This window comes from Syngnathus acus, chromosome 10 (genome assembly GCF_901709675.1).
Source record: "Syngnathus acus chromosome 10, fSynAcu1.2, whole genome shotgun sequence".
Taxonomy (NCBI): domain Eukaryota; kingdom Metazoa; phylum Chordata; class Actinopteri; order Syngnathiformes; family Syngnathidae; genus Syngnathus; species Syngnathus acus.
In genome coordinates, this window is record NC_051095.1 from 3,840,756 (window position 1) to 3,864,547 (window position 23,792).

Sequence of the window (23,792 nt, forward strand, 5' to 3'; positions counted from 1 at the left end):
ACATTTGTTAGTGGTGATGAAAACCCAACATGCAGAAAAGCACTGAGAACATAGTCATTAAATGTATCATACAATTTGATGACACTCAACAAGAATCCATTTCAAAGTATACAAATAAAACAAGTTTGATGCATCAGTCCCTTTCTACAGCTTAAATAAAGTTCAGGAAGATCGGCGGTACATTGAGGAGTCACATATCATGAGGACATTTGGTTCATTGGCGCTTGTGGTGTTTGTTAGAAGGCCCTTTCACTCATAAAATGTTATTTCTGCAGCTGAGAAGTTCAAGTGCGGATTTGGAACACTAACAGACAATCTGACGTCCTTACAGATATAGACACCAAAGATGAACCTCACGACCAGCTCAACAGACGAAGATGTGTTGCTTGGCGATTCCACAAAAGATAAAATCAGACAAACCATTGAGGGTTTAGAAACCCAGCGGGTGAGGGGCGACCGTTCCGCCATTTTCCACCACTGCAGCGGAAATAGCCCGAAGGTTTTTGTATAGTTGCCTGGACTGGCTGGAGCGCAGAGCCTTAATATCCCGCTCGAGTCTGCCGGAAGCCTGCAGGACCGAAGGAGCGTGAGCAAAGAGCGCTGGGAATATTTGGAGTCAACATATGTGAAGAGATTTTGGAGAAACTCTCACCTCCACACACCAGGTCTCGCACAGAACTTTCTCATGTTGGGCCGAGGGGTGGCCCTGAGTCAGGGAGCGCGACGCCCTGCGGAAAACAAGAATCCCATCTGGCCTATGAACATACTTGGAGGTGCTTATTGGACACACAGAGTGTGTGTGTGTGTGTACCTCGAGAGGACAACAATCATGGTGTAAATGTCAATGGCACAGTCTGCGACTCTCATCAACACAAACTGCTCATCTGAAACGAGAACGTATCGTTCATTTCCTCCTCGATTCGTCAACACGCTGAACCGCCGGTTCTAGCAGGAGGTTTTGCACGCTCACCAATAATCTTCTTGCCGTGCTTAATGAGAAGCTCCTCGACAGCCACGCCAAATTGTTCGATGGCTTTCACGGCCTGTGTGGCGGACAAAAAAAGTGATGATAGACACAAAAAAAAGAAAAAAAAAGGAGTTGCACTAATTAGGCTATGACAACACACCATATCACCGCTTTGTGCCAGCTCAGGGTGGATATTTCCTTGGAGTGTCAATCCCGTGCTCATGCCTGCCTTCCTAAAACAAGACGGCAAAGCCAGTTTTACTCCGACGTGAACTAAGCGGCACTCCGCTGCATCTCGTGATGTTACCTCTTTGCTCTCTTGGTGAGTTCTTCCGCCAGCAGCCCAGCGTTGCCAAGTGGGTTCTTCAGTGCTTTTTGTAAGCTCTTCAACTGGTTGCCCGCATTCTGAGGAGAAAGGGTTGAAGTCAAAGATGGAGTGGGAAAAGATGACGGGAAGGCTCACCTGGAACCCGTTGAGTGCCACAAAAAGCCTGAGGATATCGTTGGTGCCCTCGAAGATCCGGAAAATTCTCAGATCCCTCATTACCCTCTCCATTCCACAATCCTGTTAAAAACGAGGCCCCTCGTAAACGTGCGTTGGTTTTACTCGACTTTCAGAGGCTGTGGAGTGATCCCTCACTTTCATGAAGCCCATGCCGCCCATGACTTGAATACACTCGTCCGTCACAGTCCACGCGGCTTCCTGTCAGAGGTTCACCGAGACAAAGAACCAGTTGAGCTACGGCGAAGTACCAATCAGCTGACTTTGAACGGAGAAGGTTCTCACGGAAGCGAAGATCTTGCTGATGGCCGCCTCGATCTGGAACTCGGTCGCTCCGCTGTCCATGTTGCCGCTGATCATGTAAGCCAGAGACTGCAAAGAAGCTATCAGCGTAAATTCATGGCGAGCCGTTTGCGTGAGCTGAACTTCTACTGACCTCGGTGACGTACTGCAGCATGGTCATGCGGGCCACTTTCTCCTGGATGGCCCCATAGGTGTGGATCTTGTTGCCAAATTGGGTCCTGTTGGTTGCATGGTCCACCTGACGAAAGAAGGAAAGTCTAACAGTAACAATATGCTCCACCTATGCGTGGAGGCGGTGGTGTCGAAGCAGGAGGTCACCGCTTTGTGGATGGCCCCCTTCATGGTGCCGGAGAGGGCGGCCGCCATGCCGAAGCGGCCGTTGTTGAGGATGTTCATAGCCACCTTGAAGCCACCTCCAACCTCACCCAGCACGCAGTCGGCTGGCACGCGGACGTTATCGAAGTAAACTTCGGCCGTGTTGGAGGCTTTGATGCCCATCTTCTTCTCTGGTGGTCCGCTGGAAATGGGTGACGGTCCAAAGAAAAACGTGAGAATCTCCACACATGGTATAATTGAGTCTATTTTTGAACAAAACAGGGTATCCTCACTGTGTCACGCCACCAAAACTCTTTTCCACAACAAAAGCTGTGATCTTGTCCTTCATCTCTCCTGTCTTGGGATCCTTCATTGGTGTCTTGGCAAACACAGTGAAGATCTCAGCCAGACCGCCATTACTGAAAGGAGGGAACAAAGTAAGTCTCACAAGTAATAAAAGATTCTCAAGCCAATGATTCCTTTTTGGGAGAACATATGCAAAATTATTAGGAATATTTTGCCTCGAGAAAGAATTCGAAGAATCTGCTTAAGATCACTGAGGGCAAAAAATTCTTCTTCTGTGGTCTCACCTTATCCAGATTTTGCTTCCATTGAGAGTAAAGTACTTTCCACACGGGGACTGTACAGCCATGGTTTTGATGGACGCGGCATCAGAACCACTAGCCGGTTCAGTCAGGCAAAAGGCAGCGATGTGCTCACCTGGACACACAAACCACAAGCGGCTTGTGTCTGACCTTCATGACGCACAAAGCGCTGAGTGAGCCAGCGAGCCAGATTACCTGATGCAAGTTTCGGCAAATATTTCTCTTTTTGTGCCGGGTTCCCAAAAAGCAAGATGCCCTTGAAGCCGATCGACTGGTGGGCACCGAGCGTGATGCCGACGCCGAGATCATGAGTGCCGACGATCTCCACCAGCCGAGCGTACTGAGGGGAGATGGACAAGCTTATTGCCGACCGTGTGAACGTCATCCACGCTGGTTGAATAATACGCACCTGTGTGTTGGTGAGGCCCAGTCCTCCCAGGTCGGCCGGCACCTGCAGGCCAAAGGCGCCCATCTCTTTCAGGCCCTCCATTGTGTGGTCCTCGACTTTCTCCAGCGTATCATTCTTGGCCGGATCGTTCACCTCCTGTAGACAGGATGAGAGTCACGAGGGAATGAAGCAAAATTAACAGCGAGCCAGAGCGGTTTCAATATTACCTCAAAAAACTTTCCCACAGGGGGCACGAGTTCACGCAGGAACTGCTCCTGCTCTTCATTCAACACTAAACGCACAGGGAAAATTGCTCATTAAGGTGGTCTGTAAATTTAAATAACTTGTCTGTGAAATGTTTGGTTTACCGGAAGGGTAGGGAAACACTTGAGCTGTGGCAATCTGCCCCTTGAAAATGTTGACGGCAAAAGATTTGGACTCCTGTGGAATAATGAAGCAGCACAAAACCATCAGAAGCTGTCGAAGACTATTCAGACGTGCTTGATAAAATTTGGGGAAGCGACTTACTGCCGCAGCCGTCTTTTCCACTGCAGTGGCAGCATCGGACGCGACTGCTGCTGGCTTCTCCAACACTGCCTACAATGAGAGAACATTGCAGCTCAAAATGACCCAAACACCATGTAGTGATGTAGATACATAAAGAAAACTGATTTGGTGGGAAAGAGGTGAAAGTTGAGTTGAAGGACACATCAGCCATGTCCACATTTGTCTATATAACATTACTATGCGTGGAAAAAACAAAGAAACATTCGAGCACAATTGTGGCAACCACTAAAAATACGACTACTTCCTATTTGTGTTCTGATCACGACAGCTGAAGTGTCACCTTAAATATGAACCATGTGACCAATGAACTTTCACCTACTTACTCTGGAATGGGACGATTGTGTTATGTCATCAACAGTATCACAGCATTGGGCCATAAGTGATGTATAAGGTGTGCAAGGACCAAGATATTCATAAAACGGGCGCATTAAAAGGCATTCGGTGACCTACCTGTGTAGCTTGACTAGCATAGAGACGTGTGTTGTTTACAGCCACGACAGCTTGACGTTTAGCCCTGAATAACACAAACAAATGTTGGCACTTAAATGTAAATAAACAACATATATTTTAAGTGTGTATTTGTGACGAGAAGTATTGATTGTAAACATTAACGCTACCAACCCAGTGAGTCCGGGTGCGATCCGTAGAACGGCACCACAAAGCGCAGACGATTGGCCAACTTTAAGAAGCAGCATTATTGTTCCGTGAACTTAAGAGAGAACAAGAACAAATTCGTTCGTAATTCCAAAGAAGAGTTGAAATCTTGGCTAACCGTTAGCATCGCGTTGACACCGGTGGTCAAACGTTACGTCACGACTGTACCACCAAAGCGTTCTGTATTAGTAGTTTTATACTTAGTAGATTATTAAGGTCAAGTGGATAACAGAAACCATATTTATGTCATACCTGTATAGGTTGTAATTTAATAAACGCCCTCTTTCCGAGCAGAAGCGGACCTTATTCTTGAAAAGTGGCAGATATTTTTCTCCTCCCCTTGACCGGGTTACCCGGATAATGACTGCACGTCGTGGTGCATTATGGGACATGTAGTTTTAGAGCATATTGCGGCCACGTAGGGCCTACGTCAATGGTTCTTAACCCCCTAGGGGTGCGAGAATGCTTCCTAGGGGTGCGAGGATACCCTGGGGGAAATTTACAATTTTTCGGGGATAATGGTCGGGTAACAGAAAAAAGTGAAACATTCTGGAAATCAAGAAGTCATTGTGTTAATTGGCATTAGAGATAATGCTAATTAAGCCTTATAGCTGTAACGTAAACCAATTATTATTATAGTAATTATTTAGGGTTAGGGTTAGGGGTGCGAGAACTGGTTGGTGAATTGAATGGGGTGCGAACAAGGAAAAAGGTTAAGGACCACTGGCCTACGTAAAGTACTTTCCTACGTCGTAGGCTATAAATAACTTGGTTGGTCCCGGTAGGGGTCGCCAATTCCAATGCTTTTCCCAATGTTACGGTGAAAATAATGACAATTTATCTGTTATCTTGTTTCAAATCTTGTTTCAATCACATAAGAAAATGTCTTATTCATATTCATTTTCAACAAACACAAATTGGTGTTTGTGATGTGGAGAAGACAGATATCCAACATCATTTTACTATCTTGATCATTTCCACATCCATCCAATTTTCAGAAATTGTTTTCTGTAGTCTACAATAAATTTACATACATGGTGTGGTAGTAAATGAAACCAAACCAACCTCTTTTGAACTGAAGCTGTTGACTGACATTTTGTAATATTCAGTGTCTTAACATATTTCATATATTCTTTTTTTAGCCTTTACAGCAGCAGCCAATTCCAGAATGCCAGTGGCCATTTCAGTAGTTGGTAGTGCTCCCTCCAGTGGACAAAATTAGAAACGAACATTACTTTTCGCCTAAATGTTCAGGCAAATAAATTAAAACTAGATAAAATAGATAAAAGATTTTTATTTTGTATTTAAAATCAAATGTTCCTAAAATTGTCCATTTTGTGATCAAAGTCTTTGGTATGCTTTTCCCAACCTCCTATTTTAAAAAAACGTGGTGGCTCTCGGTTTCCATACAGTTGTGATTTTAAAAGTTACCTATTAAGTTGTAAAATTCTTACATTCATTAATATCAAGTAAAAGTCAGTACACATTGCCAGTGTTGCACAATGTCATGGCATGGGCCTTGTTAGTTTTGGAAGGGCAATCTCGAAATCTCTTTATTTCCTTCTTTTCTCCTTTTTCTTTCTGTCTTTTTGTCCATTCGGCGATGCTAGTGCCTTCTACCGCACCTCGGTATCTCTTCGGATCGGATATTTTTTATTAATTTTTTTCTTCCTGGGACCGGGATCATCGGTCGAGGCCGGCGTAACTCTACGACGGCTTCCTGCTTATCCGGCCAGTGATGACCGGGTCCCTCGCCTTGGCCTTGCAGCCGCAACCCCTGTGGGGAGTCCGCTCCCTCGTGCTCGTCGGAACTAACGACTTTCGCCATGCTAGCCCCGTGGTGACCATCTGCACGTGCACCCGACTGGGTACCCAGGACGCTGCTCACACGTTTGCCTGCTTTGTGATGTTTTTCACCGATTCACGACCACGGTCCATTGGGCGCCGTTGAACTGGACTGCCCTTACACCTGTCTATGGATCCCGTGGAGGCTATTTTGTGTGTTTTGGGTTGTTCTCTTATATTGAGGGGTGCTGGTTGGCCGCTGTTACTTTTTTTCCTTTGTCTTTTAGCTTTGTTTTGCTTTGATGGCTTTTATCTTGAGCACTTTCTGACTTTCTTTGTGGCGCCGTTGTGTGGCAGCCTTATGAGAGCCTATTGAGTTGCGCTCATGCCATCTGTGTGTCTTTTCTATACCCACTCTGTGGTATGGATACTGCTGGGGCCAGAATTTCCCCACCCCTGGGGATCAATAATCAATCAATCAATCAATCAATCAATCAATCAATCAATCAATCAATCAAATGATATTTCCCGTAAATAACCCTGAGGGGATTTACCGTAAGGCACTGACTAATTTCTACGGAGAAGCTGTTGTTTTTCAATTCCTGGACATTTTTTCTTAACTTGGCAGCAAGCACCTGGGACCTGTGCTGGTGTTCACACGAAGACTCTTTTGTGCCACGTCACACCGCTGCATAGTTATTTACATATTTACATAGTTAGTTACCAGTTACATAAACCACGCTACTCGTGGTTCTCATGCGGTACTAATCAACGCGCTAAGTCTCAGAATTGTGTGCGAAATGTGTCATGTGACCTTGAAGCTGCCACACATTCTTCTCCCATCTTGGCAGTGCCCTTTAATTTATTGTTGGACCTTTGAACGTTGAGAACAAGTTCAATAAAGGAAGAGCAGACAGGATGTGTATTTAGTTAAAAGATATTTTATCATTGTTATGCTAAGCTCAGCGGCTGTCGGCGGCTTGTTGGCTTTAATGTCAACGCAAAATGTCGCAGGGTTGTCATAAAATCCTCGATGCAGCTGACAGACGATTTACTTTAACCCAATGAAAGTTTATATAACTTCTTACAGTCGCCATACTTGGTACTTGCTTGTGCATTTTTATGACTGACCTTGTTCCCGCTCGGGTTTCACCATTCTCACATCCACATCTCATCAGGTCACGTGTCATGACACCCCCGTGTCACAAAGTCAAGCTAGCGTGTGCTCGTGATTGTGGACGATTAGAATTGGCACGTGGATTAAATGGCAAGGAGATTATTAGATGCGGCGCGGAGGGTATTTGGACATGGCGTGGGGCCAACGACATGCGGTTCGGGCCTCGTGAAGCCGTCTGTTTATCTCGTGAGGTCTCTTACGTCAAGTGGCCGCTTCATTGATCAGCTTTGCTGTTTGATGACATACATGGGATACAAAAACACAATAGAATGACTGTTCTGGTTCGCGTGTTTCCTTGACAAAAGCCGTTTTGAACGTGACTGAACTTTGTTTAGCTCCTTATCTCGACCCTATGTCCCAGTTTAAACTTGATTAGTTTAATACAGATCAACATCCGTTCTGTTTATTAGCACTAAGGTGTGTGTACTCCTGACATGTTGATGTTGTCTTTCTGGAATGACTAAAACATCAATCTGGACGCCGGCTTGTCCGGGGAGATAACATGCGGGAACACTCAAGGTCAACTCTGTAGAACCACTAAAGATATTATTTGATTTATTGGATTTAAAGTCATCACATACCCGCAGACAGATTGTAAACAGGGTGAAAAAATACAAAATGATGTAATGTGTCTGTTTGTGCGTGAGTAACTGTGACGTTGCATGTTTTTATTGGGCTCAAATAGATATTTATTTCTTATCACGGCTGCGATAAAATATTTCAAGAAAAGAAAAAAGAAGTGGAGGTTTTGGGGCGGGTCATTTGAGCCAATGAGAATGCCGTTTGCGGGCAGCCTTATAAATTGCGTGCGCTCCCTGGAAAGTCGGAGACAACGTGTAACTGCAGGAAAATAGGGCGCGCAACGTGACTTGTTTGTTTTTGTACCCGTCTGCTTTTTCTGATTATTGCACTGCGCCGTCATGTTTCCTCAAGGTAAGAAGTGGTAAGTCATGAACGTATTTAACATTTTTTTTAACAAAATATTTAAAGGGGTTTAAATGTGAGCCCCAATGCATCTTTGCCTTCTAATCAATACAAAACATAACAGACGTGTTTTGCTTGTCGAAATTGGCTGTAACAAATTTTGCTGTGACCAAAAAAATAAGAGAATGGGAAATGCTGACGTGGTCTGGCTGAGCTTTCGATTTTGAATTTGAAGTCTGATTTGTTAAAAAAAAAAAGAAAAACTGTGCGTACTGGAAGCAACACAACCAAGGGGAGGGGGGAATTTGGCTGTAACAAATTTTGTTGTGATCAATAAATAGAGAGTAGAAAAATGCTGACGTGGTCTGGCTGAACTTTCGATAATGAATTTGAAATCTGATTTGTTAAAAAACAAAAAACAAAACTGTGCGTACTAGAAGGGATACAACCAAATGGTTAGATTAGAATGTGGGGATATAAACTGATTTTATGGGACAAATATTAAATAAATAAAAATATTAAAATTGTAGTTGTTGGTCAGTGCGTGTAATACTGTTTTATTACTATTCGTATCATGATGATTATCCTTTACACATGTATTAATTAAGCCAAGTGATGTAATTTTCAGAATTTTTTTTCCCAAAAAGAGGACCAAAAAGTTACATGTCTCATTCTTTTGGTGCTGCAGCGACACATATGAGGACTGCAAGGCCACAGCTGATTGGCTGCTGGCTCAGACAAACATGCGGCCTTCCGTTGGCATCGTGTGCGGCTCGGGCCTCGGCGGCTTGGCGGCCATGTTGAAGGACCAGGTGGCGTTCAACTACAAGGACATTCCAAACTTCCCGCAAAGCACAGGTGAGTCCGGTCATCTCTTCCGTAAACGTCCCACCGGATGATTGGCTGATTTGCCGTTTGGTCTCGTACAGTGCACGGACACGCCGGACGGCTCGTTTTTGGAACATTGAAAGGGCGATCATGTGTGTGCATGCAGGGTCGCTTCCACTTGTACGAGGGCTACCCCATCCAGAAGGTTGCTTGCCATATAAGCTCTAGTCATGTTAGTCCAACAAGGCTAAACCCAATTTGGTGCTTTTTGGTTCTGTTCAGATCACGCTGCCCATGCGCATCTTCAAGCTGCTGGGCGTGGGCACGGTCATCCTGACCAACGCGGCCGGCGGTCTCAATCAGGACTTCAAGGTGGGAGACATCATGATCATGAAAGACCACATCAACATGCCGGGCTTCGCAGGGAACAGCCCACTCGCCGGACCCAACGACGAGAGGTAGGACGCCGACGAAGCCCTAAAGCAACCAGCAGTATCGTTAAGCGTAAAATGTGCAACGTAGGTTCGGAGTGCGCTTCCCGTGCATGTCCGACGCGTACGACCGAGAGCTTCAGCAGCTGGCCATGGACGTGGGGCAAGAACTGGGCTTTGGGGATTTCCTGAGGGAAGGTGTCTATTGCGTGCTGGGCGGTCCCTCATTTGAGACCATCGCCGAGTGCAGGATGATGCATAAACTTGGCGCTGATGCTGTCGGTGAGTTACGTCGGGTCAACATTGACTCATTTCAAGTTACTGGCCAATATCAAGCAAGTCCATAGAATCTTTAAGTCTGACATGAGCCAAGACATGTGACTCACCCCCCCCTCCCTGCACATCTCCCTTTCCCCACGCCAGGTATGAGCACGGTCCACGAGGTGATCGTGGCTCGCCACTCCGGCATGCGCGTCTTCGCCCTGTCGCTGATCAGCAACCAGGCGGTGATGGATTACGACAGCGAGGCAAAGGCCAGCCACGAGGAGGTCCTCCTGACGGGCAAGCAGAGAGCGGAGCAACTGGAGCAGCTCATCTCCACCATGGTGAGCAGGATGGAGCACAACAACAATGACGTCTAAAGCCGCCTCGATTATTCTGTAGGTTAGACTTTCCTTCCATTCCAAGGTCCGACATTCCGTTCTCCCTCCTTGTTATATATTTTTTATATTAATAATTGATCAACATGTACAAGTGTGATTGAAGTCAGCCTGTTTTTTTTTTTCTATTGTTAATAAAGGTTATTTAATACAACACACTGTGACATTGATTGGCTTTTACAATGCGTGTAAACAGGAAGTTCTTTTTAAGAGTTACAAAAGTTTTATTTTGTTCCACCGATAAAAAAACAGACATGCACAGCCTCGTAGGCGCTTGGAAAAACAGCTAGCAGTTTGGCACAAGAAGCAGAGCTCAAAATTGTGTTGACACTTTGCAGCCATGTTTGGCTTGAAGCACGGTGGCGGAAGTGGACAAAAAGTTGAATACTGGCATCCCAAATTGGTCCACACCATATTTCAGTGAGGTTACAAGAGGCTACAGTAAACGAATGGAATTGATGTCAAACTTCAGACCTGCGGGCCAGATACGGCCGGTTGACTTTATGTGGCCCGCAAAGCAAACAGCGTATGATTGTGACTTTTTTTCATTTTGGCTTAAAATCAGGACCAACGTTGCCCTTGTTGTTCCCTTTTAACAGATATGGCAAGCATTTTCACCGAATCCCTTCTTAACGTAAACTGAACGATACTCGCATGCTTCAATAATTGCATGCTACAGTTCTGATTGAATGTGCTCCAGCACGCCCGTAACCCTCGTGAGTAAATGTGGTTCAGAAAATGGATGATTCCAAATTCAACTTGGTGTTAGCAATATTAAGTTATTAAAAAAAAGCAGATACTAGGCTTGTACCGTATTTTCCGCACTATTAGGCGCACTTAAAAACTTACATTTTACTCAAAAAAACACAGTGCGCCTTATAATGCAGAGGGCCTCATATATGGATCAATTGATGAATTTGTTGATCCATACTGGTTGTACACAGTGCTCTGCCAAAATGTTTCAGTGCGTTTTAGTACGACTAGTAAATTACAAGGTCGCATCGCTTCCCAACATTACGGCAACTGTGGTCAGGGGGCGTCACCGAATAGCTGTTGTACCCGCGATTCATTTCAAAATAGGCTGCTCCGTTAATGTTTCGAGTAAATTTACGGATTGATATGGAAGGGAAACATAGGTAAGCAGTACCAATGTGTTAGATCTAACTTTAGTCAGTTCCGATCATTTTATAGGAGATCGTTTGAGAAACGCGATTGTTTACACTTTGCTGAGGCTCATGGGGGTCTGCGAGCTGAGGCTCATGGGAGTTTGCGGGTGGCTAATGCTATAATAATAGCTGCTATACGCACAAGGCTATTTCATGTCAAAATAGGCTGCTCCGTTAATGTTTCGAGTAAATTTACGGATCGATATGGAAGGGAAACATAGGTAAGCAGTACCAGTGTTAGATCGAACTTTAGTCAGTTCTGATCATTTTATAGGAGATTGTTTGAGAAACGCGATTGTTTACAGAGGGCTCATTGGTTATTGGCTAGTGGATGCATACCGCAACCCTAGTCAGTTTGTTGCAGTATAGCTTCTATTTTATGCGCCTTTTAATCCGGTGCGCCCTATATATGAAATAATTTCTAAAATAAAAAATTCAATGAGGGTGCGCCTTATAATCCAGTGCGCCTTTTGGTGCGAAAAATACGGTAATTATTTATATGATTGAACCTACACTGCACTATAAATTTTACTTAAATTGACCTGTACCCCAAATTTTTTTTATAGTGTTCAATCTGTATTTTGCCGTCTTTATCTAACTTTGAGTGAGAAGTGAATTTTTCTAACAATTTCCCGGGCGATTGTGTTTCAATGCAGCAATGTGATGAGGTGATTATACATTGAAATGGTTTTCACAGTCGCAACAGCCCAAAAAAGCCCCGTGACAAAAAGGCGTCGGGCACCCCTACGTTGTCGCAACACGCCTGTGTGACGCACCGTCGGTGATGATGTCACGGCGTTCGAAGGCACCGGATACGCCGTCTGCTGACATCTAGGCGAACATGGTGAGGGAGAGCCACTGTAGGCAGGAAAAAGGAAATGGTGACCCATGATGGCATGAACTTGCCGTCAAGACATTTTCTGTTACCTGGGAGAAGTTGAGCGAGATGAAGCCATCTGCGTCCGTGTCCATGACCTTAAAGGTTTCTGTGGAAACATTAAGGTCAGAGCGAGGTGGGCTGCAAAGCGGACCGGGGTCCCGGTCGACACTCACTAAACATGGACTCCAGGCGGACCAGACATGTGACGAAATTGTCAAAGTCCACGGCCATGTCTTCCTCCGTGTATCGCAGGATGATGAGCTGGAACAGGTGATTGGTCAGCTTGAAGCCTAAGGCGAGGCGGAGGGGCAAAGGTCAGCGCTAGAGTGACTGTTAAGGTCGTGCACGCAAGCCCACCTGCGGACTCCAGCGCCATCCTCATCTCGTAGGAGCTCATGGTTCCCGACTTGTCCAGGTCATAGTTCCGGAATATGGTCTGTTTAAGAGGAGGAGAGTTGATGTGATTGCGGGAGTGACCAGCAGGTGTTTGCGTGTGGGAAAAGTTACCAGGTAGCGTTTAATCTTCTCCCAAAGTACATGGAACTCAACCAGGCCCAGCTTCCCACTGCCGTCCGTCTGCCGAGACGTTGAGGAAAACGTTGAGTCGTGTGACTTGACTTCAAACCCAAAAAGGAGACGGCAAGGATACATCCATGAGGTTGATCATGCTGCGACACGCCTCCTTGGTGAATCCGTCCGTCTTCAGGTCTTTGTCTGTCGCCGTGGAAACCGTGTTAATATCCACGCGGGTGAGTTGGAGCGGCGCTACGAAATAATCTCACTTACGCTTGCTGATGATGCGGTTTAAGATGGTTTGTAGCTCGTTGATGCTGATCTCCATGTCCTTCACGCCCCGCCAGCAAACGAGACAACGGTGAGGTCACACACGAAGCAGAAGGAGGAAGGAACGTGTGCTTACCGGGCCGGCCAACTGTCGGAAGAGACTCTTGAAGCCGGCCTCAATTTGACTCTCGTCCAAATAGTTCTACAAGGACAAGTTGTGTCATGTTATTAGATCGCGTCAATATCGATTGCACTGTACTTTCCTCACCTCGGTCGGAAGGTCTGCCACCACGTCGTCGTCCAGCTCCCTGAAAGGTAAAAACATTAGCGACCGGCTTTGTTTTCAAGGACGCTATTAAATGTCGCTCACTCTGAATCGGCAGGTCTCTCGGAGAAAACCCGCAGGACGAAGTCGGCCTCCTTGTGGGGCTCGAAGGTGGACGGCACGATGACGTATTCGCCGGCCGGGAGACGGAGACGCGAGCTGACTTCCCTCAGGTTGATGAAGAGTTCGGAGCGGGCGCTGGAGGCGTGCGTCAGGAAGAAGTTCTGCTTCAAGTGGACCCGCGTCTGCCCTTTGGCCTGAGACGGAAGTCGGTTACCACCATCGTTCGGATTTGTCGGAAAAAGCCTTTACTGGAGAGCTCGTACCTCGCTGGGAACCTGCGAGAAGAGGACTTGGTGAGATTACAGAGGAGGAAGTACCGGCAGGAGTTTTGCGGGCTGACACCGACCTCGTAGACGGCGAAGCCGATGGTCTCCATGTCTTTGCCCTCCCGTCGTTTCTTCCTGCGGTCCTTCTGCATGAGCGCCACCAGGAAGCTGCAGTCCGACATGCCGGGCGCGTCGGGATTCTGCAGCAGCAACTTGAACTGCGGGTTCAGCCAAAAGGTCGCTGGGCGGAAGCGATTAAAGGTCAGGCTCGTCTTTTAAGCCCCTCCCCGCTCATTTCTTACCTGGGTAGTTCCGGCAGCCTCCGGCCGTGCTGCCCCGTCTCCACTCTCCCGGGTACAGCGATGTGCTCCAGGTTTTCATCAGGCTGTTCTGGAGGGCGTCAGCTGTCAGGTTGCAGATTTCCAAACGGGTGAACTCGCGCAGGAAGTCGCTGAAGGACATCCTGCAGCGAGAGAGGAGGGGTGAGGGACGAGCCGAGGGTTTTGAAGAAACCATCTTTCACGGGAGCACCAAACCCACCAGAACTCGCCATCCTCGCTGCGGTTTTGAAGCCGAGAACGGACTCCGCGGTCAATACTGTCCCATTCTCGAGAACTGTACGGGAAAAGAATCAAGTGAATGGAATGCACCAGCAGGGAATGTGTGCTTACATAATCCTGCTCCTCCAACCACCCCACCCCACCCCACCCTACGCCTTCCCAGACTCTCAGTTGAGCACAAGGCGTGTTTACATGAGGCACGTTTTCCAACACGAGAAGTCTCACTTGTCGCTCCAAGCGCCGGTCCACTCCACTTCCCCCCACGGGTTTCTGATGCGGACCAACTTGGTCATGTTTCCACGATAGACCACCTACAAATAACAAATAACAAATGAGGACACAACACCACCACCGGGACGCTCCCGTACCTCGTCCAGGCCCGTGACGGAGTAGGCATGCCCCTTGACCAGCTTCTTGAAGGTGACTGCCTCCATGTCTCTGGTACTGGTGATCTAGTATCAAAAACAAGAGAGGTGGGAGGAAGTCAGAGGTCGCATCTCAAGTCATCTTGTTCCATTGAAATGAATGTAAATGACATTAATTAGCTCCAGCTTCACCAGAAAACATACATTTGAGTATTTAGGTCATTTTACAAAAGACAGATGGATATTATGTACAATATATATGTCTTAGCTCCTTACAGAGGATAAAGAATATATGACGATTGGGTTGATGTTCTGACTCACGTCAATGGAGCAGCCGAGCAGCGAGCCCCTCTCGATGGCGCGGCCCATGATGCTGAAGAGGTCGGAGGGCGCCTTATTCAGCTCGAACATTTCCGTCACGCCACCCGTGAAGTCCTCGAAGCCTTCGGATGTGCTGCCGCCGGACAGCGCCTCGTAGCAGCCGTTCAATCTGGGGCGGGGAGAGTCCACATGTGAATTTGTCAGCGTCCGGCTCGGACCTGAGCGGCGACTCGGCGCTCGACTTACTTGGCGTAGGCCTTCTCGATCAGAGCACTCCAGAACTCGCCGCCCTCCGCGGAGTGGACGAAGAGCAGTTTGCCATCTTTGACAGGCAGACGGTCGTCGATCACTACCTCCACCCACTCGCCAAACTGCCAGAACTGGGAACAGGCGATTTTGAAGTTGTATTAAACTTTTGCATTTAATAATGTGCATTGGCATTTCATCTTTAGGAACTGATTGTTGGCGACATTTATTTATTGATGCTAATTAGCTTTTTAGATCATTATATTTTATAGAATCGTCATTTCACAATTGGCACCAAAGCGTTACTTTTATATTGGACAGGACCAAAAGGACGGAGCACAAAAGCAGCCATTAACAAATCTGCACATCGCAAATATGTGACGGATCAATTTGGGGCCATGTAAAAGCTCTGCTATGACACGTCACAAATCATTCCTATGGCATTTAAGAGTACACATAGTAGTTACTGTTTAATTGGCATTAGAATTTTTTTTTCCAATGTAGCAGAACCAAAACCAATTCTGACTGTAGTCCTACCCCGCAAAAACTACCTGGAAGTGGAAAATTCCGGCATATCCCTGCTCAAAACTCTGTCCGTGCGGGACCACTCGATGGAGTAGGGTGTCATTTAAGGTCAGCGAGGCGATGGCGGCCAGCAGCCAGCAATCCCCTGTGAACACACACCCACACAGCGTCAGACATGTCACATGACCAGGCTGAGTATGGAAAAACCATTTGAGCATTTATATGATATCCAAATCATTTACAATTAGTACACAGTGCTCGACTACATTCCGCACGACTAGCAAGGCATTTCTGTATATTAGTAGAACAACTTTAGCATGCTAGTGTAATAAGACAAAGACCTTGAGCTGGACATCAAATACATGGTCCAACTTCAGTCCATGTTGAAAAGATGTATTGTTCCACCCCCTAGTGGTGAGTTAGGCATACGTGTACAGTATGTACTGCATGTGCCCATTGAGCACGGGTGGAGCTTTCACTTTGCATCTGAATTCTCAATGTGACGTGCAAAGAATTCTCGCTCACCCAGAGCTCCCTGGCAGATGTCAGTTCGGGTCGCTCCGTCCACAATGAAAGCGGGACGCTTGCACAACTCCTGTAGACACACACAAACACACAGCTCTTGAACATGGACACACACTCCTCTCATTGCTATAGTGCAGGGGTGTCAAACTCTTTTTTTTCACGGGCCGCATTGTAGTCATAGCTTCTGTCAACCTAAATAAATGTATGAGCACCTCATATTGCATACAGTAAAAGCTACAAAACAAACAACTCGTTTTGAAATCAGACGAGTACAAAACTGGTCAAATATTTAAAAAAATAAATAAAAAGATATTAAAAGTGAAGACAATTTGCAATTCTAGTAATGACACACGAATTTGATGCACAATTTGTCTTTGCGGGCCACATAAAATGATGTGGCGGGCCGTATCTGGCCCCCGGGCCTTGAGTTTGACACTGGTGCTATAGTGAGACGAATGGATACATGCTATTTGCTGGTAATAGTAGTTGGGCATCACGGATGGAGATAGCAAAGAGTAGCTGAGCTAAAGTGTGCAACTGATTTGTCAATGCAAAGATCATAAAAGGTTTCGTTAGGTCAAGTAATAAAACGATAACAGAACTGATTGATGTGGTGCGTCTGATCAATGTCTACGTGTCTGGACTCGACAATTCTCACCTGTTGAATGAGGAAATATCAGATTCCCAGGAAGCACCCCCGTGGTTAGCTCTATGGCTAACTTTAGCATCAGGCTAGCATGTGAGAGGGCGCTGCTTTTATAATTAGAAATAGATTCTATATTTTATAAGCTCTATTTCTGACAGTGCTGCATGCTAGCGCTTGTGTGTGCGCTCAGTGGAAGCGAAGCTAAAAAAAGGAGCGCGCATATTTGTGTCATCGCACACGTGTGTACGCTTGACTTCACGTTTACATTTGAGTGCAGACGTGTGGAAAGTGCCGTGCGCGGGTAGCAACGTGGGGCGCACAATCACCGCTAACATGCAATAGGATCAGCACGCTACTGTCATGTTTGTGAACATGTGAGGGAGGCGAGCTGAATGTGTGACTCCGGAAATAAGTCAAAAATGGTTACGCTTGATTCAGTTGTATTTAACTTTGGAATACAGTACATTCATTCTGTAGAAATGTCAGAAAAGCACTCAGTAATTACTATCTTAGAACACTCCGGAAGCGCTGTATGGTTTGCTTTGTCTCACCGGGGGCCTCATCCAGCGTACGCCGGAGGTCTTGGACGACCTCGGTCCCAGCTCGTTGAAGCCCAGAGAGGAGGATGCGCAGGGGAACAGGCTGTCCTCAAACAGTCTCCTGCTCCGGATACATTCCGCTCGCAAACTTTCATAGTCTTGACCCAGGAACTTGACGGCGTTGTCGTTTTGGCCCAGACCTTCTTCTCGGTCCCTCAGATTTCGCAATTGCGCCGCCGCACCCGTGGCACATATGGGCTCCACCATGTTGGGGGCGTGTGGGTGTGTTGTGAAGTGTGTCAATGTAGCTCATGAACGGGTCAGAACCCACCTGTCTGGATCTTTTGGGAGTGGTGTGGTGCTTCTGAAAGTAAACATGAGAAGCTGATTAAGAAAAGACCATGTTCTAGTCAGGGATTTGTCTCTATCGGGGTCAGAAACTAGTTTCCTGTATAAGAGCGGCTGTCAATCATATGCACATTTCCTAAGCTTCTGAGCCAAACAACACCCTCGCTTATCACAATCCACGCATGACGGCAGTAAGGCCACGCCACCCTGCATGACTATGCAAACAATGACGAATTCCTGATTCATCTCTCACATACACACACACATAAAATTGACTGTAATATTCAGTATTGTATTACACTGTGTCAGTAAACAGAACGCATGTCAACAAAACTTCAGAGATAAAAGGTGAGAGGTCAACTAGGACTCCTGGTGGTGGGCGTGGCCTCACATCCGCCTGTCAAGGGCTGGGGGGGGGGGACACACGAAGTAGCAGCTGCACCCAGGTCTGGTCACGTGACGACTTCCCCACCCACCCAATAAGACATTTGTCGTGTTGAAAACAAAAAGTTCTGGCAACTTGAAAGGTTGCGGAAGTGTTGCAAGTACAGGAAATATTTGCAAGTGAAAGAGTGCGGAATTGGAAGGGGTGTTACCTGCGCGCGTGCACGTTTTCTCGCGTTCTTTTGCAGCACTGAAGACAAGAAGTGTGTTAAGATAGACAAGGAACACACGTCCTCCTTGTTTTTCTCCTTCTTTTGCCTTCTTTCCTTTTCAGTCCTTTTCTTTCTTAGCTTTCTACTCCCTTCTAGTTCCGTTCCCTTCTGCCTTCTGCTTCTGCCGTGCTCGTTTGGGTCGATCCAGTGCGCATGCGCGAGAGGGAGGGGATGGCAATGTTTTTTGTTTTTGTTTTGTTTTGTTCTGTTTTGGGGTTCGGTTGCTCGCTACTGAATCCCCTTGAATGTTTACCTGACATGCACACACGCGTATTTTTACACGATTACCACATGATAATAGTGTAGATGTGTATAGCAAAGGCTAAAATTAGACCAAATATATTTCAAATACATTGCAAAAAAACCCAGTTCAAATTGTAAAGAAATAACATGCATTGTCCACACAAATATATTAGAATTACATGCATCCAAGTCAACAGGCACGCCCGTTGCTGGTCTATGACTACATTTCCCAGATGTCAGTGCGCCTCATACATTCCCACCATGCATTGCGTCACATCGAAGCTTTTCCCTCTAACACGCGCCGCCATTGTTGCATCCATTGAAAGTTCAACATGGCCTCCGACCAGCCACCGGGATCTGATGCTCACCAGAACGACCTGGGGATTGCTATCGCGGGTTTGAATTCATGGACCCACCGGGAGCTCCAGGTCAAGCTGGCCGAATTGGGCATGCCCGTGATGGGTAAGAAAAGGCCGTAGACAGTTCGATATCGACGCTTGTGATTAGCTGAATGTTGCTATGCTAATGGTTACTGCTAACTCGTAACCCCGTTTACATAAATTAGCTCTCTGTACTCATTAACGATCGTTCGTACGTATGCACACTTAGACTAAACATCCATATATGTTTACTAATCTACTAATCTTACTCACTTCAACGTGCATTTGTTTATTGTTAGCATGGTGAGCTATTTGTCGTTGCGGAAACATAAACCTTTTCTGTTTTTGCTGTGTAGGTCCAAGAGAAGAGTTGATGGAAAGATGTAAAAATTACATGATCCAGGTAAAGTTAAAGAAGTTTCTGTCGGCTGCTAGCTTATTGTATGTATGTCTTTATTTATTTGTTTTTTTGTATGATTTTTCACTCTGTAGACAGGCATCCTGTTTGGAAAAGTTCATGATGACAATGGAATGGGCTCTCAGGTACACTTTTCACCTTATCACTGAATGTTTGTGTCACCCACCCAAGCCGTGCCTTGCTCATTTTTGTGACCTACACACCAGATGCCTCCTGGAATGGGGGGAATGATGCACCCAGCGATGGGCATGATGCCCGCTGGCATGCACATGGCCATGGAGGGCTCCAGCCTGCCGCCTCCTGGCCTGTCACATGATGACCATCTGCATATGGCTCAGCATAGGGCTGCAATGATGATGCACGAGGAGCACGATTCTCGTGTCATGGATGACCAGGACCTCCTGGAGCAGCAAAACAGGGTAAGAGTAGGAGACGCAAACCTATGATGGAAGTGCCAACGTGGACATCATGTAACTTGTTTGAAACTCCTCAGGCCGCCATGCTGTTGGAGCAGGAACGCCACCATCCGGTCACTGCAGTCCAAAGTATGTCTGTGATCTTCTTCACCGAGGATATCCTTCGTTTCCTCATTCCTTGCTTGTGTGTCCTTCAGTTCCTTTGGATGCTCATGGGGCGCTGCCGCCAGGCATTGCCATGCTGGCCCAGCGACATAGATTGCCACCGCCGCCCCCAGGGGAGGACAACAGGGAGGTGAGCATCCTAATCATAAGAAAGAGAGCAGCATTATGTTGCACAACAATTTGATGTGTGATGTTTCATTCGAGGCCTGGCAGGGTGATGACATCATTATTGGAGGGCCTAAGATCCCCCAGGCCTTGGAGAAGATCCTGCAGCTGAAGGAGATCCGACAGGAGCAGCACATTGACCCTGCAGGTTGATATCCTGTAGCTCCTCGTCAACAGAAAGACCTCTTTCTTTGCCAGCATTCATGCTGACAACTGTCCCGTGTTTTCCGCCTGCAGAAGCAGCGGAAGACGATGGGCACCTGGGTGGCAGCAACTCGGCGCTAGGAGCGCTGGAGGCGGGAGACGACGACAGTCGCATGTCCAAGAAGGATGTGAGTCTTCTTACTTTTAGGACTTGAGTCTCTTTTGCTAGGCTGAGCTGTAACCGGAGCTCTTCCCTTTAGAAGAACCGCCGGCGCAGGAACCGCAAGAAGAAGAGCAAGAACAAGCGCGCTCAGGAAAAGAAGGAGAAGGGTGAGGGAAAGGACGGCGGCAGCGACAAGGAAGACGAGCCAGAAGTGGAGATCGAATATGTCACAGAGGAGCCGGACATATACGACTCCGGCTACATCATCTTCAAGCGCATCTTTGACGCCTTCAAGGTGAGTCCATCTGTGTGTCGCATGTAGCACGGGGGGGAGGTTTACTATGAACAAACAATTTTCCTGTCAGGAAACCATGTTGTAGTCATCTAGTGGACAAACCGATTAATCCGTCAGACTCTAGTCCAATGCAGTAATGAGCAACATCATTTGATTTACAGCTCACTGACGATCTGAAGAAAGAGAAGGAGAAAGAACCAGAAAAAGCGGAAAAGCAGGAAATTGGCTTTCTGAGGAAGAAAGCCTTCGAGTTGGAGAGGAAAGACAGCGACGACAGTGACGAGGTTGGACAGTTGTCCTTGTTTTGATGAACGGCTGTATTTGGAATTACTCCTCCGCGGTATAGTACTATGTCTACTCAGACAATCCAAGATATTTTTCTTGTGTCCCAAACCTGACAGGATGTCCGCCACGATCAGCCCAAGTTGTCCAAGAAGAAATTGAGGAGGATGAATCGCCTCACCGTGGCCGAGCTCAAGCAGGTAAGTCATGTCACCGTGCGTCCTCGCCTTGAGCCAGTCGGTAACATCGACCTCCGCCCCTCAGCTGGTAGCCCGTCCGGATGTGGTGGAGATGCACGACGTGACGGCGCAGGAGCCCAAGCTGCTGGTGCACTTGAAGGCCACCCGGAACACCGTGCCGGTTCCTCGCCATTGGTGCTTCAAGCGCAAGTACCTTCAAGGCAAGAGGGGGATTGAGAAGCCACCCTTCCTGCTCCCGGAATTCATCAGGAGGACTGGTATCCAGGAGATGAGGGAGGCTCTGCAGGAGAAGGTGGGTTAGGCCAGACCGTCATTGCTGGCTTTATGAATTTGGATGTTTGCGCTCTTGAACTGAAATATCGAAAAGTGATTTTTCATAATTCCGTTGTAGGCTTGAATCTGATATCAACATTTGTTTTTGCGGTCCCAGTCCTGTTAACTATTTTCTGAAATGACAAATCTGTATTTCCCTTTTTCCTTTCTTTTGCCAATTAAACATTAGCGGAGTGAATAATAAATTGTTTTATCTTGTGTCTTGCAGGAGGACGCCAAAACCATGAAGACCAAAATGAGAGAGAAAGTCCGTCCCAAGATGGGAAAGATTGACATCGACTATCAAAAACTTCACGACGCCTTCTTCAAGTGGCAGATCAAACCCAAGCTGACCATCCACGGAGACCTTTACTACGAGGTAATGACATCGGCGGCGGCCGTGCCGAGCTGTCCGTCAGCGTCACTGACTAACGTCGCTATGTACAGGGTAAAGAGTTTGAAACCCGCCTGAAGGAGAAGAAGCCGGGCGACCTTTCCGAGGAGCTACGCATCGCGCTGGGGATGCCGGTCGGCCCTGTAAGTTTCCGTCCTTGTCGGCTCACTGTGGCATTTTTGAGCACCGGTCATTGGGGTGTGTTTGTCTCCGTTCCCAGAACTCCCACAAGGTTCCTCCCCCCTGGTTGATTGCCATGCAGAGGTATGGCCCCCCTCCATCATACCCAAACCTGAAAATCCCTGGACTCAACTCACCCATCCCAGAGGTAACAAGTAGCATTTAGCATTTAGCAAGTGCAGATACCTGACATCTCTCTGCTTCTCCTTTTCTTCAGAACTGCACCTTTGGTTACCACGCCGGCGGCTGGGGGAAGCCCCCCGTGGACGAGATGGGCAAGCCGCTTTACGGCGATGTGTTTGGGACCAACTCGGCTGATTTCCAGGTGAGTCAGTGCCACCTCCACCACAAAGACTCCTGTGATACATGCGCTCATATGTGCTGGCTGATGCGGGCAGGCCAAAGCGGAGGAGGAAGAAGTGGACCACACGCCGTGGGGCGAGCTAGAGCCTTCTGATGAGGAGTCTTCTGAGGAAGAGGAGGAGGAGGAAGAGAGCGATGAGGAGAAACCGGACGAGACAGGATTCTTCACACCAGCGGACAGGTAGAGAGCGGACCCGTTAGACAAATCTCACAGTAACAAAGATGTCATTCGGGGATTGGGAATAAATAAATCATCTTTTTTTTGTTCCCCCCCTCTCAGCGGGCTGATCACGCCAGGAGGCTTCTCGTCCGTCCCCGCCGGCATGGAGACTCCTGAACTCATCGAGCTGAGAAAGAAGAAGATCGAGGAGGCGATGGACGGGTGAGAGACCTCCCCGTTAGGTGTCCCAGTCGCTTGCTCGCTCTCTCTTCATTAAGCGTATTCCTCTCCTCGCAGCAATGAAACGCCGCAGTTGTTCACCGTCCTCCCGGAGAGACGAACGGGCCCGGTGGGCGCCGCCATGATGGCCTCCACTCACATCTACGACATGTCAGCGGTGAGCCAGCAAGCACACGCACATACTTTCAACGTATTTATTTTTCCATCCGGAGGTTTTGACGTGCACATTTGTGCCCACCAGGCCATGGCAGGGCGCAAGGCCGGCATAGGTGATACTCACGGCGTGGAGGTGGCGCTGGCGCCCGACGAGTTGGAGCTGGATCCGATGGCTATGACTCAGAAGTACGAGGAACATGTGCGGGAGCAGCAGGCCCAGGTGGAGAAGGAGGACTTCAGCGACATGGTGGCCGAGCACGCAGCCAAACAGAAGGTACGCAACGACTTGAGGGTGACGATTTATTGTTCTTTTTTTTAGGGGGGGGCATGCAAGACAAAAATATTATGATTTTACAAAAAATCACCATACCATATACATTTATATATGGAACCCTGATATGTCCAATTACTTGTTTATACAACTGTACATATATCCCTCCTCTCGCTAATGTCTTGTACCCTTAATTTTAATTATAATGATGTCATGCTTCACAATGTCTTTGTGACCTCCAGCAAAAGAAGAGGAAGGCTCAACCACAGGACACACGAGGCGGTGCCAAGAAATACAAAGAGTTCAAGTTCTAGACAACAAGAAGACGTTTTATTTCATGTTTGTGTTTCCTCTTTTTTTTTGTAAATAAATCCCAACCAGCCATTGCTGTTTTTTTTTTTTAGAGTATTCAATCTGGGGCCACTTTGTGTGGTTTACAGACACACACACACACACATTGAGGTTTCTTCTACATTTCTGGCCGCCTGCCTGCCAACAAGTGTACACTTAATAGACTTGGCGTCAC

The 23,792-nt window shown here is 47.2% G+C and overlaps 4 protein-coding genes across 5 annotated transcripts; 2 read left to right on the forward strand and 2 right to left on the reverse strand.

Moving 5' to 3' along the window:
• Positions 1–199: 199 nt before the first annotated feature.
• acadvl (acyl-CoA dehydrogenase very long chain) lies at positions 200–4,668 on the reverse strand. Its single transcript, XM_037260304.1, has 21 exons — positions 4,554–4,668; positions 4,269–4,356; positions 4,098–4,161; positions 3,609–3,677; positions 3,449–3,521; positions 3,308–3,372; positions 3,102–3,236; positions 2,888–3,032; positions 2,678–2,807; positions 2,381–2,506; positions 2,091–2,289; positions 1,906–2,010; positions 1,755–1,841; positions 1,608–1,670; positions 1,431–1,532; positions 1,275–1,372; positions 1,128–1,200; positions 971–1,043; positions 812–884; positions 653–728; positions 200–568 (listed from the first exon to the last, which is right to left on the reverse strand). The coding sequence occupies exons 2-21, from the start codon at positions 4,340–4,342 to the stop codon at positions 431–433; spliced, it is 1,968 nt and encodes a 655-aa protein (XP_037116199.1). The 5' UTR covers positions 4,343–4,356; positions 4,554–4,668; the 3' UTR covers positions 200–430.
• Positions 4,669–8,060: 3,392 nt separating this feature from the next.
• Positions 8,061–10,259, forward strand: pnp5a (purine nucleoside phosphorylase 5a). The gene is made up of 6 exons (XM_037260446.1): positions 8,061–8,206; positions 8,876–9,045; positions 9,117–9,220; positions 9,298–9,473; positions 9,538–9,728; positions 9,870–10,259. Exons 1-6 carry the CDS (start codon positions 8,184–8,186, stop codon positions 10,085–10,087), a joined length of 882 nt encoding a protein of 293 aa, XP_037116341.1. The 5' UTR covers positions 8,061–8,183; the 3' UTR covers positions 10,088–10,259.
• A 1,579-nt stretch (positions 10,260–11,838) lies between these two features.
• capn1 (calpain 1) lies at positions 11,839–18,480 on the reverse strand. 2 transcript variants are annotated; one of them, XM_037260278.1, is made up of 22 exons: positions 18,260–18,480; positions 17,328–17,679; positions 16,131–16,200; positions 15,632–15,750; positions 15,081–15,214; positions 14,835–15,003; positions 14,517–14,600; positions 14,374–14,459; positions 14,129–14,203; positions 13,891–14,051; positions 13,669–13,829; positions 13,586–13,597; positions 13,305–13,516; positions 13,203–13,242; positions 13,071–13,136; positions 12,938–12,995; positions 12,801–12,865; positions 12,659–12,727; positions 12,509–12,587; positions 12,325–12,441; positions 12,199–12,257; positions 11,839–12,129 (listed from the first exon to the last, which is right to left on the reverse strand). In XM_037260278.1, exons 2-22 carry the CDS (start codon positions 17,580–17,582, stop codon positions 12,103–12,105), a joined length of 2,118 nt encoding a protein of 705 aa, XP_037116173.1. In that variant the 5' UTR covers positions 17,583–17,679; positions 18,260–18,480; the 3' UTR covers positions 11,839–12,102. The 2 variants fall into 2 exon arrangements, with proteins under 2 accessions (XP_037116173.1, XP_037116174.1); XM_037260279.1 differs by lacking the exons at positions 13,203–13,242; positions 13,305–13,516.
• Positions 18,481–18,841: 361 nt separating this feature from the next.
• Positions 18,842–23,778, forward strand: sf3b2 (splicing factor 3b, subunit 2). The gene is made up of 21 exons (XM_037260247.1): positions 18,842–19,024; positions 19,299–19,345; positions 19,435–19,485; positions 19,567–19,779; positions 19,854–19,905; positions 19,974–20,071; positions 20,146–20,254; positions 20,344–20,438; positions 20,511–20,708; positions 20,870–20,992; positions 21,110–21,190; positions 21,255–21,482; positions 21,732–21,881; positions 21,950–22,039; positions 22,117–22,224; positions 22,294–22,401; positions 22,475–22,620; positions 22,720–22,821; positions 22,897–22,996; positions 23,081–23,269; positions 23,509–23,778. Exons 1-21 carry the CDS (start codon positions 18,895–18,897, stop codon positions 23,578–23,580), a joined length of 2,490 nt encoding a protein of 829 aa, XP_037116142.1. The 5' UTR covers positions 18,842–18,894; the 3' UTR covers positions 23,581–23,778.
• The last annotated feature ends 14 nt before the right edge of the window (positions 23,779–23,792 follow it).